Genomic DNA, 15,420 nt, shown 5'->3' on the forward strand with positions numbered 1-15,420 from the left:
GGATTATTTTGTTTGATCTGAGTGGATACTGTCAGATGGTGGCCTATTAAAATTCTGACCTAATATATATAATACCAGGTAAAATTGTTTCAATGTGATCTGTGCTTTGAGCTGACCAGCATATCTTCCAGAGTTGTTTAATTTTTCCTGAGGAATAGGAAAACTAATAAATTTGTTGGGGGGGTGATGGGATTGGGGGAAAAAATAATTAAATGAGTAGGTAGAAACCTGAAGGTTATATTTGGATTTAATGCAATTGATAAATTAGTGAGAGAACTTTCTTAATTAATCTCATTGATTCTTTGCTTATACTGTGCATTTAGACATTTAGAGAGTCATAGACAGATTCCTGAGTTTGTAATAAATTGTCATCTTCAGAAACCCATTTCTTTATTCATTTGAATGGCTCTCGGGGAAGTAGAATTTGGGAGAGAATAACATCGATCAGCCTTTGAACCTCTACTCCAGAAGAAGCAGAAAGTAGTACAACATCCAGTGTTCTAGTTGTTCTAGACAGCGTAAAGATATAATAATTTACTTAAAAATTCTGATGAACTGTTATAAAATTAGCTCTCAACAAGCAGAATCTGATAAATACAAATTAGACACAATAATCTTATATAAGCAGTTGTGGTTCTTCAGTGTTAGATAACAGTCATTTCATTATGTGCATGGATGCTGTTGCTTTAGCATCTAAGTACTTTGTATTATATCTATTCGGTTTTTGTTTGTTTGTGTTTTTTTTGTTTGTTTGTTTTTTTGAGACAGAATCTTGCTCTGTTGCCCAGGTTGAAGTGCAGTGGCGTGATCTCAGCTCACTGCAACCTCTGCTTCCCCAGGTTCAAGCGATTCTCCTGCCTCAGCCTCCCAAGCAGCTAGGATCACAGGCACTCGCCACTACGCCTGGCTAATTTTGTATTTTTAGTAGAGGCAGGGTTTCACCATGTTGGCCAGGCTGTTCTTGAACTCCTAATCTCAGGTAATCCTCCTGCCTTGACCTCCCAAAGTGCTAGGATTTCAGGAGTGAGCCATCACCCCCAGCCGTGTTACTTCTATTCTTTAGGTTGTGCTTGGCTAAGAAAAACGTCTATGAAAAGAAAATGAATACAATTAAGACTGCAGTACTATTGGTTTTTTGTGTTTGTTTTGTCTTGAGTGATTCCAAACCTTAACGTATGTATTCAGTTTTAGGCTATTGATTTGACATCTAAAAATAGAGTAGATAGCTCTTTATCCTACCCTATTTTTTTATTGGGAGAAAAATTTGATTAATTTTGGAGAAGAGCACTCCTGCATTGTGATCGTAAATAGTGGGTTGTTTGCAGTTGCTCTTGCTGGTTGCTTACTACCTGTTCCTGTATGTCCTGCAAAATAATCCCACGTTGATTGGACTGTATTTAAGCACTGGTTGACTAGGATGGCAACTTTAGTTAAATCTAAATGGCCTTGTCTGGTTAACTTTTTATGTTTTTAAAAAGAAATGCAAAACATTTATTAGGGAGCCATGCCTATGAAAGATAAAGGATGCCAAAGTGGAATTAGGCAGGGAAAGCTTTCGTACTGTGATGTACATTTGCTCTTCTTTCACTCTTGATGTTACATGTTCCTTCTAGTGTCATTGTCTTCTGTCTGAAGAACATACTTTAGCAATGCTTTTAGAGCAAGTCTGATGGCAGCAAATTCACTTTTCCTCTGTTTGAGAATGTCTGTATTTCATCTTCATTCCTGAAGGGTATTTTCACTGGATATAGAATTCTAGGATGACAGTTATTTTCTTTCAGTACTTGACAAATGTCATGCCACTTCTTTCTGGCCTCCATAGTTTCTGTTCAGAAATCTGTAGTCATTCGAATCAAGGTTCCCCTGTAAGTAACATGTCACTTTTCTCTGGCTGCCTGCAAGATTTTTTTGCTTTATCTTTAGTTTTACCAGTTTGAATATGAGATGTTTGGGTCAGATTTCTTTGAATTTATGATTTTATCTTTTTTTTTTTTTTTTTTTTGAGATGGAGTTTCACTCGTTACCCAGGCTGGAGTGCAATGGCGTGATCTTGGCTCACCGCAACCTCCACCTCCTGGGTTCAGGCAATTCTCCTGCCTCAGCCTCCTGAGTAGCTGGGATTACAGGCACGCGCCACCATGCCCAGCTAATTTTTTGTATTAGTAGAAATGGGGTTTCACCATGTTGACCAGGATGGTCTCGATCTCTTGACCTCATGATCCACCCGCCTCGGCCTCCCAAAGTGCTGGGATTACAGACTTGAGCCACCGCGCCCAGCTGATTTTATCTTTTTTAGAGTTCACTGAGCTTCTAGAATCTGTAGGTTTATGTCTTTTGCTAAACTTGGGAAATACTCTTCATATATTTTTTCTATATCATACTCTTTCTCTTCTAGTATTCTGATGACACACGTTAGATCTTTTGTAATTTTCCCACAGGTCCCTGAGGCTCTGTTCATCTTTTTTTCTGTTGTTCAGATTGGATGATCTCTTTTTTTTTTTTTTTTGAGATGGAGTCTCGCTCTGTCACCCTGACTGGAGTGCAGTGGCCCGATCTCAGCTCACTGCAAACTCCACCTTCCAGGTTCAAGTGATTATCCTGCCTCAGCCTCCTGAGCAGCTGGGATTACAGGCACATGCCGCCATGCCTGGCTAATTTTTGTATTTTTAGTAGAGACGGGGTTTCACCATGTTTGTCAGGCTGGTCTCAAACTCCTGACCTTGTTATCCACCCACCTTGGCCTCCCAAGTGCTGGGATTACAGGCATGAGCAACTACACCCAGCCCATACGGGATGATTTCTGTTGACCTTCACTGACTTTTGCACTGCCACTTTGCTTCTGCTGTTGAGTCCATACAATGAGTTTTTAATTTTGGTTACTGTATCTTCTTTTTCCTTGCTAAGTCACTCCCTTTGTTTCAAGAGTGTTTTTATTTTTGTAATAACTGCTCTAAAGGTTTGGATGATTCCAACATCTCTGTTATGTTGGCATTGGTGTCTGTTGATCGTCTTTTTCCACATGAGTTGAGATTTTCTTGATCTTTATATGCCAAGTAATTTTGCAGCATATCTTGGACAGTTTGAATATTGTGTTATAGTACTCTGGGTCTTGTTTAAGTTCTATGGAGATTGTTGGTATTTTTGTTTTAGCAGGCAATCATCCTGGTTGGATTCCGCCCACAAGTTCTGACCAGTCTTCTCTGGCTTGTAGTTTCAATGTTAGTTTTTTTTCTAAAACCATTAAAGTTATTTAGATTTGTCCTGTGTGTGTACCACCTGGTAGCCAATCTGGGACCTAGGAACTAGGTCTATTCCCTAGTTCAGTTTTCAAAATCTGTAGTTTGCTGTTTAGAGCCAGGACCATGCATGCATAGCTCAAAGGCAAACCAAAGGTGTACACAAACCACTCTCTTAACTACTTAGCCATCTCCCCCAACCACTTCTGATCTCAATACTGCACTTGTTGGGATGTGCCATGGATTCTCATGTTTTTTCTCCTTTTTTCTCCTCCCATTATAGACAGTGCTTCAGTGAGCATGCTTTTACGGGTCACTGCCTTCCTCTAAAAATATTGCTGTATATAATGTCTAGAAATCAGTTCATTCACTTGATTTTATTTTATTCATGGACACCATTATTAAATCTACTTTTTAAAAATACTCCCTAAAAATACACGTATTTACTTTTCTAGTATGACATGTTTTAGAAAGGAGCAGTGGAAAAATTCCTTCTTTTGATATGCTATAGATAAATTGTAGTTGAGTACTTATTGGGGGTATCTCAGACTGAAATGAAGACCATTTTTTTCCTATTAAGTGGAGTGAAAATAATCTATTTATGATTTTCTTTGTTTTTTTCCCCAGAATTTTGATTCTGACATTAGCAGTGTGGGAATAGATGGCTGCTGGCAGGCAGACAGCCAGAGACTTCTCAATGAGGTGATGGTGGAGCACTTCTTTCGACAAGGAATGCTGGATGTAGCTGAGGAGCTCTGTCAGGTAACAGTGTGCCAACTGGGAGGATATGAAAAAGAAACAAGGAAATTCCTTGAAGTTTACAGTATTTGCAGGGTGGGGTTTTGAGTCTTCCTCTAGCTATAGATAGATTTTTAATATTTTAATTATCAGAGATGACCTCATTTTACTAGGATTTTTTTGGGGAATTTTTAAGTGGCAAAAATACAGTTCTAGAACTTGTTATCCAAATTATTCTTCTCTTGTTCCTGTCCTAGAAGGTTAGCCCCAGGTCATGAATCAGAGAGCTCAGAAGTGATCCTTTCTTCATTTCCCTTTTTGATAGAGAAGGTTAGTATAGCAGACAAGAGGAAAAAGACAAAAACATTGATGTTTGTTCTTCTGATCTAGCCCAGCTTAAACTATTTTATCAAATGGATTTCCAACTAAAATTTTACTTCACGTTGGCAGCATTTGTCTTTTATTTCTATCACACATGAGCTTAGGGCTCTAGAACAGTTTACCAATACCATGTAGTCATAATAGTAGCAAGTGCCATATATTGAGTGCTTACCTTAAGCCAAGCCCTGCCTTTATTCCTTGCTGCAGTCCCATGAAGTACAAATTATTTTTCCATTCTACAGTTGAAAAATCTAAGGTCTTGTAAAAGACCTAAAAATCTAAGTAACTTGCCCAAGGCCTTAACAGGTTCTTTGTGAAAGAACTTGGGATTCAGTCCACTATTCATGTGTTTTCACACACTGTTCTAAGCCACCATGTGCTGTTGCATTTTTATTTAGAAAAATGAAGCACCAAAAGGTTTAGATAATTTAAAATTAGTCTATAAACCAAACCTCTAATCTAACTAAGGCTTTTCTATTTTAAACAATTCAGATAAATGGTAACTCAGGTCTTCCTCTGTACCTTACAGGGCTTTTGTGTGTGTGTCCATATAATTTCCTGCAGTAAACCATCATTGAAGATAGTTTGCTTTTAAGTAACAAAAGACCCACAATCACAGTGGCTTAAGCAAAAGCGAAGTTTTTTTCTTGCACAGAAATGGGTAGTAAGACGTCCACAGCATGTTTGGTATCTCTGCTCTATGAAACTCTTAGGGACTTAGCACCTTGTAACTGTGTTATTCCCAGGGTGTTTCCTATCCTCAGGGTCCAGAAGAGCAGCCAAAGCTCCAGCCACACCTTTGTATCTCAGGAAGGGGCAGAGTGCATGTTTACATTTCATTGGTCAGAACTTTGTCTTACAAAGCCATACCCAGCTTTAATCCATTTGCTTATGTACCCTGCTGAAATTTGGGGATTCTGCTGTGGCAAAGAGGGTAAGAATGGCACTAGGGGACAGTCATCAGTCTCTACTGTAGGAAATTATCTTTAATGGTTTGCCCCATATTTTACCATCTAGAATATACTTCTACCACTATCTCCTTACTCTGATTACTACTAACAAAAGTTCTTTCTGTTTTTTTCAGGAATCTGGTCTTTCTGTAGACCCAAGTCAGAAAGAACCATTTGTGGAGTTAAATAGAATATTAGAGGCATTAAAGGTCAGAGTTCTGAGACCCGCTCTGGAGTGAGTATTGAATTTGCTTTCTTTTGAGTACTTTGAGAACTCTCTGTAAGAAAACTCAATGAGAAAACACATTAGAGATTTGTAGATATATTTATCTCACTTGTGGTAGACTTCAGAGAAATCAAAGGAGAATTATTTCTTTTAGCTAAGTGAAATATGGAGGGGATGCAATATGAGAAAACAGTTAAAGCTTATTTCACTTACCAGTTGGTCTGAATTCCCATGAGAGAAAAGGGTTTTCTGTTTCCAGGCTATACCACCACTTTGTGTGGGCTGGCATTATAACAAGCACTGTTGTTCAGGCAGTACAAGTTTGATATTTAAGCTTCCATTAATGTGCTGGGTTTTGTGCTAGCATTCTAAAATAATTGGTTATTGAAACTAGTGGTATGCATGAAGAGAACAAATATTTTTATAAAGGCACTCTGTTCTTAATTACTGTGGATTTTGGTAATTAACTATGAACCTCTCATTGATGAGAATTATCTGAAATTACTGAGTAAGCTATGATAAATATTCTAGAGCAGGGTCAGCAAGCTTTTCCAAGTAGTAAATACTTGAGGTTTTGCAGTCCACATAAGGTCTCTGTCGCATATGCTTCGCTTTATTTTACAACCATTTAAAAATTTAAAAACCCATTGTTGTCCATCTGCTATACAAAACAGGCAGCAAGCTGTGTTTGGCCTATGCCATAGTTTACTGACTCCAGTCCTAAAGTTTTTTAATGTGAGGATTACCAGGTTGTTTGTAATAAATAGCTCATAAAATAAAGGGAAGACACTGGATGATAGAAGCAGTGATTTGTTATGAGGTTATAGCTTTAGAATCCTGGTATTTTAAAATGAGAAAAATTTGCCATCAGTCTTATGGGTTTAGTTGGGAAGTTGACTTTTAAAACTGCACATTTTTTTCATTAAAATTTAGTTCCACTAACCCATTTAATTCTTTATAGCTTAGTTTTTTGTTTCTGATCATTTCTCAGTTTTTTTTTTTTGTTTTGTTTTGTTTTTGAGACAGGGTCTCACTGTCACCCAGGCTGGAGTGCAGTGGCAAAATCACGGCTCACTACAGCCCCAACCCCTCGGGGCTACACTACAGCCCCAATCCTCTTTTATGTGGCAGATAGGAAGCCAAAAATAATTAGTGTTAACGAGTGAATAATAGTAACTTAATACAACAAAGCGGGGGAAATGTTAGAAAAATTAGAAACTGTCCTTGTAGCTATGCCATTATTGACATTTTGAAAGAAAGTACTATCTTTAGGGGAAGCTACTTCATTGCCTTTCTAAAGGTATCTCAAAGAGTAATACTACCTTGCTGGATTTGCCACAGTCTAGTATCTGACTTTCAGCCTTGCAGACTTGGAAACTTGTTTTTGGTGTCCTTGTTTTGTTTCACTAAGAAAAGGCCTTTAAAAAACGAAAACCTGGAATTGCTAAACTACATGTATAGTTTGGATTACTAGGGGCTGTGAAACTAGCTTGTGCTAGGCAGGTCCACGTGGAAGGCACATGAACTTGCTAAGCCTGGAGTTGGAACAAGAGGAGATTGTTCTAGAAAGGGTTCAGTGTTCTCAGGCTGAAATGTCCTGATGCTGTTATCTCTGCAATGAAGGTTGTGTTGCAGAGCCGCTGGTCGCGGACTCCTTTTCTTAAAATGGTCTTTGGCTTGCCTTACTCAGTCTGTTCTTAGCCTTTCATTATTGGCCACACTCCTTTTTTAAAAAATTTACATTGTTAAAAGTTTATTTTATCTTGAATTAATTGCTTTAATTTAAAAAAGAAAAAAAAGTTTATTTTATGTGAAACCTCCGTATTTGAGTTTTGAGTCAGCATTAAGTATCCCAATAGGCAATAAATAGAGTACGAAATCAGAAGGTACAGTAAAATAAAAATACAGTGAAAAGTAAACCTTTTCCCCACCTTTGCCTTCTAATCAGTTACTCTCCAAATAGGCAGCTGCCATTAACTTTTTTCTTGTGCATCATTCTAGAGATAGTCTGTCAGTCCACAAGTTTATGTGGGTGGTAGTTCCCCATTTACCCACAAGGGATATGTTCCAACACCCCCAGTGGATTCCTGAAACTACAAATAGTACTGAACCCTATATATGTTGGTTTTTTTCGTATGTATACATACGTTTGATAATTTACTTTATAAATTAGGCATAGTAAAAGATTAACTATGTATGACATTAATCAAAAATGACATTTGCATTTATCACATAAGTGAATTGAGTTGAGCCACATCTTTTCTAGATATATTTACACCTTCATTGTGGCAAAGGCTAAGTCCATTAGACTTCTGGCATGGGCTAACAGTCTTTGACTCTTAAGGCAATCTTAAGGCAGAAGGGACCACTGCTGCCTTAAGATATGTGACCATGTATACCACAAAATCATTTACGTGGGCCTGTGAGAGCATTTCACCACCACCTCTGAGGAACCTCGTAACACTTTTTTCAAAGAATTTACTAACAGCAAAGCCTCAGTAAAATGTCATAAAGAAAGTAACTGGCCAGGCATAGTGGCTTATGCCTGTAATCCGAGCACTTTGGAAGGCCAAGGCGGGTGGATCATCTGAGGTTGGGAGTTCAAGATCAGCCTGGCCAACATGGCAAAACCCTGTCTCTGCTAAAAATATGAAATTAGCCAGGTGTGGTAGTGTTGAGAAATGCTGAGTGTATAATTGCTGAGAAATGCTGAGTGTATGACAGAATATGTTGTTTGCTAGGAAGAACGATGGCAAGGGAAACCTAGCCAGGCCCCCACCCCAAGTAGAAAACTTGGGGGCATTCTAAAGTGGCAGGACAATATATAAATAACATACACCAGTTAAAACAATTCTTTAGTGCAGGACATCTGACCCTGTCCCCATGGCTCCTTCCTGGAGAAAACTTTTTAGTTTGTCTGTAATCAGTGGTAAGCGGGCACCAGCTGCCTACTTGGTGTATTTTTGTGTTATGAGAAAATACTGAACATCTGTTTGTTAATAATAATCACCTGTTCAGAGAGAATAAATGATGTGGGTCAGAGTTTACTCGAGGCCCTTAGCCCAGAATGCTGTAAGCCCCTGAGGCTCTCAGCTCTATAGGCTGTTGGCCTCCCAGATAGACCCACTTTGCTGTTCTATCTGGGTGTCTCCTTCTCCTTTAGCACTGCCTGGGTGGGGGGCTCTATGGCCAAGCAGGTCTCAGCATGGTGGTGCATGCCTGTAACCCCAGCTACTTGGGAGGCTGAGGCAGGAGAATCCCTTGAACCCAGAATGTGGAGGTTGCAGTGAGCTGAGATCGTGTCATGGCACTCCAGCCTAGGTGACAGAGTGAGATTCTGTCTCAAAAAAAAAAAGAAAGAAAGAAAGCAACTGAATGGTTATGGCAAAGGGAAGAGAGACGTTACAATATTTTTCACAGAAGAGAGAGAAAATTACTTCAGACCACAGAAGGGTTTAGATTGGACAGGCCATGAACAGTATCAGGCAGGTTGCTGAAATATGGGAGGACTTCATCTCTAAAGTTAGCAGCTAAGTGGGAATAGAAATAAGCCATAGGTTTCTTTGTGGTGCGTGTCGCCAGTAGTCCTAAAGATGAGAAGATGCTTGACAGACTTAATAGAAATTCTAGTACCAATGAGTAAAACAAAACAGTTCTAGAAAATGGAGGGAAACAAGCAGAGGTGCCTGATCATGGGGCCTTGACTATCACTGGAAATGAGGGTAACAATGATTCAGTAATTTCTGGTGTTTTCTTTTTCCTTTTTTTAATTGAATAGTCATGGGGTCTCACTACGTTGCCCAGGCTGTCTTGAACTCCTGGGCTCAAGCAATCCTTCCACTTTGGCCTTCTAAAGTGCTGGGATTACAGGCATGAGCCACAGTGCCCAGCCTGGTGTCTGTTTTCTTATTCCCAGTTGTGGCTTCCTATAGGTGAGCAGTCTTCCTGACTCAGGCACATTTTAATAGCCACACAGAACCACAGAGGAAGCAAGGCTCTGATAGATGTGCCAGTCCAACAGAACAACAATCAAGGCTTGAACAAGTTGGATTTTTTTTCCAGAGGTTGATTTGTTTTTCTTCTCTCCCTCCCTTTTGGTCTTAATTTTGAAAAGGCAGAAGAGGAAGAAGTTAGTAGACACATTTTAACTCACTCTCTATACCCTAAGTCTGGTGGAGAAAGCATACTTCTTAAAGAGAAGCTAATTGAAATGTAGAAAGAGGTGCTGTTTTTCAGAAGGTTACAGAAAAGAAGGCAGCAGCACATGGAATAGAAAAGCCAGAAGAAGGCCAGGCATGGTGGCTCACACCTGTAATCCTAGCACTTTGGGAGGCCAAGGCAGGCAGATCACGAGGTCAGGAGATCGAGACCACCCTGGCCAACATGGTGAAACCCCATCTCTACTAAAATACAAAAAATGAGCCAGGCATGGTGGTGGGTGCCTGTAGTCCCAGCTACTCGGGAGGCTGAGGCAGGAGAATCGCTTGAACCCAGGAGGTGGCGGTTGCAGTGAGCTGAGATTGCGCCTCTGCGCTACAGCATAGAAACAGAACAAGAGTCCATCTTAAAAAAAAAAGAAAAAGAAAAAGCCAGAAGAGAAAAAAATATTTGGATTGATAACACTGTTTTATATTTTATATTTGTTGCTGGTGAAAGTTTATACAGGTTCTGTAGGTATTCCTTAGGAGAAAGAATAGACATTATCTGACATCCTCACCAAAGACTTGAGCAGTATTGGAAATGAGTAGGAAAGCTGTGACTTAGAGAAACTGAGAGTCTTTATAGAAAGAGAAAACTTAAATGGTCCCTGGGACTAAATGTTTAAAAACATAAGGAGCTAAACTAGCTGGGAGGCTAAACACACATGATAGAAAAGAAAAGGGAGACCTGGGAAAGACATTGGAGTTTGTGCTTGTAAAATGCAGATCTATTATTAGATTTATAAAATACCTTGTTTTTTTTGTGATTGGAAACTAGCAGTAAATAAGGCAAAGTTATATTAAGTACTTTAAAAAGATCACTAATCTGTAGAGTTGTTTATCCAATATGGTGACCACTGCTATGTGTAGCTCTTACTAATCTCTGGATTACTGAGAACCTCATATAAAGGTATGTGTGTGTATTTGTGTGTTTTAAGTGGAGTCATGTATGCAATACCATAGTTTGTATGGTTTCTTAAATAGCATGTGAAAAGGACAGAGACTCACACCAACTCTGAGATGAGTTAAATGGTAGTAGTTTCAGCAATGGACTCATCCCATAGCAGAGAAATTACCACTTGAAAATGGTAGTTTTCTAAGAAATGAAAGCTTAAGTGTTTTTTTCAGTATCTAAAGCAAAGTTATAGAGTTCTTCACTTTTTTGACTGAACTTTGATTTTTATCAGGTTTACCATTCTCTGAATTTTTAAGCATTTGATTCATGTTACTAATGGCATTTCACCAGGTCCACCCCTGTGGAGTAAAAAAAAAATGTCATTCATTCTCCTGAACTTCAGCTTTTACCACCAAGAGTATAGCCTTAAAGGAAACTAGAAAAAGAGGTTTTTGTAACCCTTTAAAATGCTGTGAAAGGTTATAGTGGAGTACGCTGTGGGGTTGGCAAGAGGCTGTATTTTTATTTTTCAAGTATTACTAGAAATAGATAGCCACCCAGGCTGGCACAATTTAAGATGAGAAACATAAACCCACTAATGCTGACAGTTAGGTTCCGGAGGGAGAACAGCTAACTATGAAGGCGAAATCTTGTATTAATTATTTTTGGAATGATGTAGAAATTCTAAATACGGAGGTAACAGTGTGCCAAGTCTTTTTACAGGCCTGGCAATTAGGATAATTAATGCTAATATTTTTTCTGGGTAATTGTGTAGATGTGGATTGCTTCTGACTTAGTCTTCTCAGAAGAAATACTTTTGTTGGTAGAAAGGTCCGCAAAAGGCTCTTCATCAGAAGAATGTAGTGGCAGTGCACAGAGATCAGTGTGACACTGTTGATCCTACTAAGTGTCATTTTGGGGGTTTTCAGTGTTTCTCTAAATGGAGTAGTTCCAAAGGTGACAGTGCTCTCATGGTCCTTGCTGGAAATTTGGGAGCAGAATTTCTTTTAAAAAAATTATAGAGGCAATAATTTGTCACCGCATTTTTAGTTTGCTTGTTCCCCCTTCCCACCATATCTACTTAAAGTACAGAATTAGCCAGACGTGGTGGTTCTCGCCTGTAATCCCAGCTACTTTAGAGGCTGAGGCAGGAGATTTGCTTGAACCTGGGATGTGGAGGTTGCAGTGAGCCAAGATCTCACCAGTGCACTCCAGCCTGGGCGACAGAGTGAGACTCCACCTAAAAACAAAACAAAACAAAACAGGAGAGGGCCAGGAATAATTTTGGTGACAAATAGAAAACTAATGTCATTTTCTTTGGTGACAAATAGAAAACTAATGTCATTTTCTTTCTAATTCTTTAGGATTTATGAGAATAAGCCATAGACACCCTGACTTGCTCAGTTTCTCAAACTTTACATCTTTCTTCATTATATCAATCTGGAACTTTCTTGTCTTTATAATAAAGTCACCTCTTACCGCTGAGATCTCTGTGTTCTTTCTTTCCTGTTTGTATTCTTTTTTTTTGAGAGGGAGTTTTGATCTTGTTGCCTAGGCTGGAGTGCAATGGCGCAATCTCAGCCAACCACAACCTCTGCCTCCCGGGTTCAAGCAATTCTTTTGCCTCAGCTGCCTGAGTAGCTGGGATTATAGGCATGCACCATCATGCCTGGCTAATTTCTTTTTTCTTTTTTTTTTTTTTTTGAGACAGAGTTTTGCTCTTGTTACCCAGGCTGGAGTGCAATGGTGCGATCTCGACTCACCGCAACCTCTGCCTCCTGGGTTCAAGCAATTCTCCTGCCTCAGCCTCCCGAGTAGCTGGGACTACAGGCGTGTGCCACCATGCCCAACTAATTTTTTTGTATTTTTAGTAGAGACGGGGTTTCACCATGTTGACCAGGGTGGTCTCGATCTCTTGACCTCGTGGTCCACCTGCCTTGGCCTCCCAAAGTGCTGGGATTATAGGCATGAGCCACCGCACCCAGCCAATTTTGTATTTTTAATAGAGACAGTGTTTCTCCATGTAGGTCAGGCTGGTCTCGAACTCCCAACCTCAGGTGATCCACCCACCTCGGCCTCCCAGAATGCTGGGATTACAGGCATGAGCCACTGCGCTCAGCCCTTGTAGTCTTTACTGAACCTGTGGGCATGTTTCCAATATACATAAATTCATTTTTACCACAGTTTAGTTAAATAACACCTGACTCCCAACAACACAGTTCAGATTTCAGTCACCATGGTGTATTAACTGTAAGCAGTTGTATAAAATACACTTCTCTGCCAGCTCTTCAGTCTGCAGATCAGGACGTGAGTAACAGGCATATCACGGTCATGACTAGTTCTGTCCCTTCTTTCTGAGTCTCAGTGGTCACTGCACATCTACTGTCAGTTTTCCTCAGGCAAAAAGTGTGTAGTTGTATCACCTCTTTAACTCCCAGTGATAAACCCATGTGACATTTTACAAAAATGGATAATTGGAAGATGGACTTGGCAACAAGAAAAATCTCTAGAAGTGAAATTGGATATGATTAGGAAGATTTGAAAATGACGACACCAAGGTGAAGCTAGGGCAAGACCTAAGCTTACAGGAGGCTAATGGTACAAAGCATATTGGAAAAGTCCTATCACTATAAAGACCAGAGTAAAGTCACTTCAACATCTTTTCACTTAATATTGTACTAGAATAGAAAGATGCTTATAGTTCAAGTGGAACATTTACTTCCTCTTCTTCTTCTTCTTCTTTTTTTTTTTTGAGATGGAATCTCGCTCTGTTGCCGAGGCTGGAGTGCAGTGGTGTAATTTCGGCTCACTGCAACCTCTCCTGGGTTCAAGCGATTCTTCTGCCTTAGCCTCATGAGTAACTGGGATTACAGGCGCGTGCCATCCTGCCCCACTAACTTTTGTATTTTTAATAGAGACGGGGTTTCACCATGTTGATTTGACTCTAAGATGTGAATACATCAGCAAGTTAATTAGAATGTACAGCCCTTTCTAGGAAGGTTAGCACCCAGTAAAAGTGCAGCTCTGTGAAGTCCAATCCCAATCAGTAAATTCATTCTAAATAATTTGGAAGGTTTTTACTCTTGTAGTTTGTGGAATTACTCAGATTTTATATTTATACCCAGGTCAGATTCCAGTGATCTTTGGTGAATTAGGTGGGGAATATTTGTCTAACTGATAGTCAAGTTAAGTAATATAATCCTAACAGCTTCTATATGTTAGTATATTTAGAGAAATAAAGTATTTTTTTCTTTTTTCCTTACTGCAAAATTTCATTTAACAGCTGGCTGTATATTTTCCTGCCTTTGGCCTTACCTGACCTGGTAGTTCCAGTTCAGGATTGATTATTCCAACTGTTTGTTCTATAGAAGCCCGAGGGACTATATTTTGGCTCATTTAAAATTGAATCTTGTTTTTTTCCCTCATTGAAACTATATTTGATTAGCTGGGCATGGTGGCACATGCCTGTAATCCCAGTTACTCGGGAGGCTGAGGCAGGAGAATCACTTGAACCAGGGAGTCCAGAGGTTACAGTGAGCCGAGAATGCGCCACTGCACTCCAGCCTGGATGACAGAGTGAGACTCCGTCTCCAAAAAAAAAAAAAAAAAAGTTTGTACAAATCATTTTGCATGGTAAGATTATTTACTGTATGATATTTGTCTGGCTTTATCTTCCTGATCAGACCAATGCACTTTGAGGGGAAATAACAGTATTTACTGTTTTTAATCCCAAAGTGAGTAGCACAAAATCTTGCAATTATTGAAAGTTGGAAAGTATAGTTCCCTTTCAGGATCTTTGATTCATGCTTGTATATATTAGGCCAGTTTTACAGGAAAAGAGCAGTGGCAATCTACTTCTGAATCTCATGGTTGATGCCGCTTCAAAGTGTGGTCCTATGCAAGTTCAGATGCATTATGTGATACATCAGACTTAATCTAGTAATTGTCATCTACCTTAATGCTTTTTCTTTCACTGGTTGAAGGGCCTCTGCAGGTGTAGTTGGTGGTTACTTTCAGGACAACTCTTGGCCCTAGGGATTGATGTTACCATAGATTTCCACAAGATGGCAGACCAAACCGCTTTTTTGTTTTACTGGGTTTTAAATAGTTTTTAAGACACTCTGTTTATGCTCTTAATTATTCTTAAAGTCTTTTTTGCCATTTCTTTAGGTGGGCAGTATCAAACCGAGAAATGCTTATAGCTCAAAACAGCTCCTTGGAATTTAAGCTACACAGACTGTATTTTATTAGCTTGTTAATGGGTGGAACCACAAATCAGCGAGAGGCATTACAATATGCTAAAAATTTTCAGCCATTTGCCCTAAATCATCAAAAAGGTGAGTCTGGAGTCAGATATTATTAATGTTTGAATCAGGGCTATAGCCACCACTGTAACTTAACAGTTCTTAACTAGAGCTAATACATATTTGCCGGTAAACAGTTGTAGATGATAATCATTTACAGGAAAAGCTCTGACTGGCTCTAGAACAAAAGCAAAAATATTAAAATCACTTATAAGTCAGAGATGTTGCAGATTTTGGAATTCCATATTAAACTAAGAGCGGACCTGAGAAAGAGCAAAGTGTGTGCTCATTTCCACCCCCAACTGGCTGTATGCTGCTGCTGTTGCCACAGCAAAGTGTCAGAGAGCCAAGGTGGCAACTGTTAACACCTCGTATCTGTGTAGGAATACATTATCTCTGCAATCAGAGATAATGTGATGAGATAATTGTGACTCCTCTAGGTAATGGTAATTATGCTATGCTGTGAACAAGAATTTAAATTATAAGTTCAG

General features: G+C 39.3%; 1 protein-coding gene across 2 annotated transcripts in view; it reads left to right on the forward strand.

The window, feature by feature from the left end:
* Positions 1-15,420, forward strand: part of RMND5A (required for meiotic nuclear division 5 homolog A) — a 60,422-nt gene that overhangs the window by 32,632 nt on the left and 12,370 nt on the right. For both annotated transcript variants that reach the window (XM_012472913.3, XM_012472914.3), the window contains exons 3-5: positions 3,864-3,998; positions 5,440-5,540; positions 14,796-14,962. In XM_012472913.3, the coding sequence (XP_012328336.2) occupies positions 3,864-3,998; positions 5,440-5,540; positions 14,796-14,962 (403 nt within the window). The remainder of the gene's footprint in view (positions 1-3,863; positions 3,999-5,439; positions 5,541-14,795; positions 14,963-15,420) is intronic.

Source organism: Aotus nancymaae, unplaced genomic scaffold (genome assembly GCF_030222135.1).
Source record: "Aotus nancymaae isolate 86718 unplaced genomic scaffold, 86718_ANA_hifiasm-v0.15.2.pri h1tg000017l, whole genome shotgun sequence".
Taxonomy (NCBI): Eukaryota; Metazoa; Chordata; class Mammalia; order Primates; family Aotidae; genus Aotus; species Aotus nancymaae.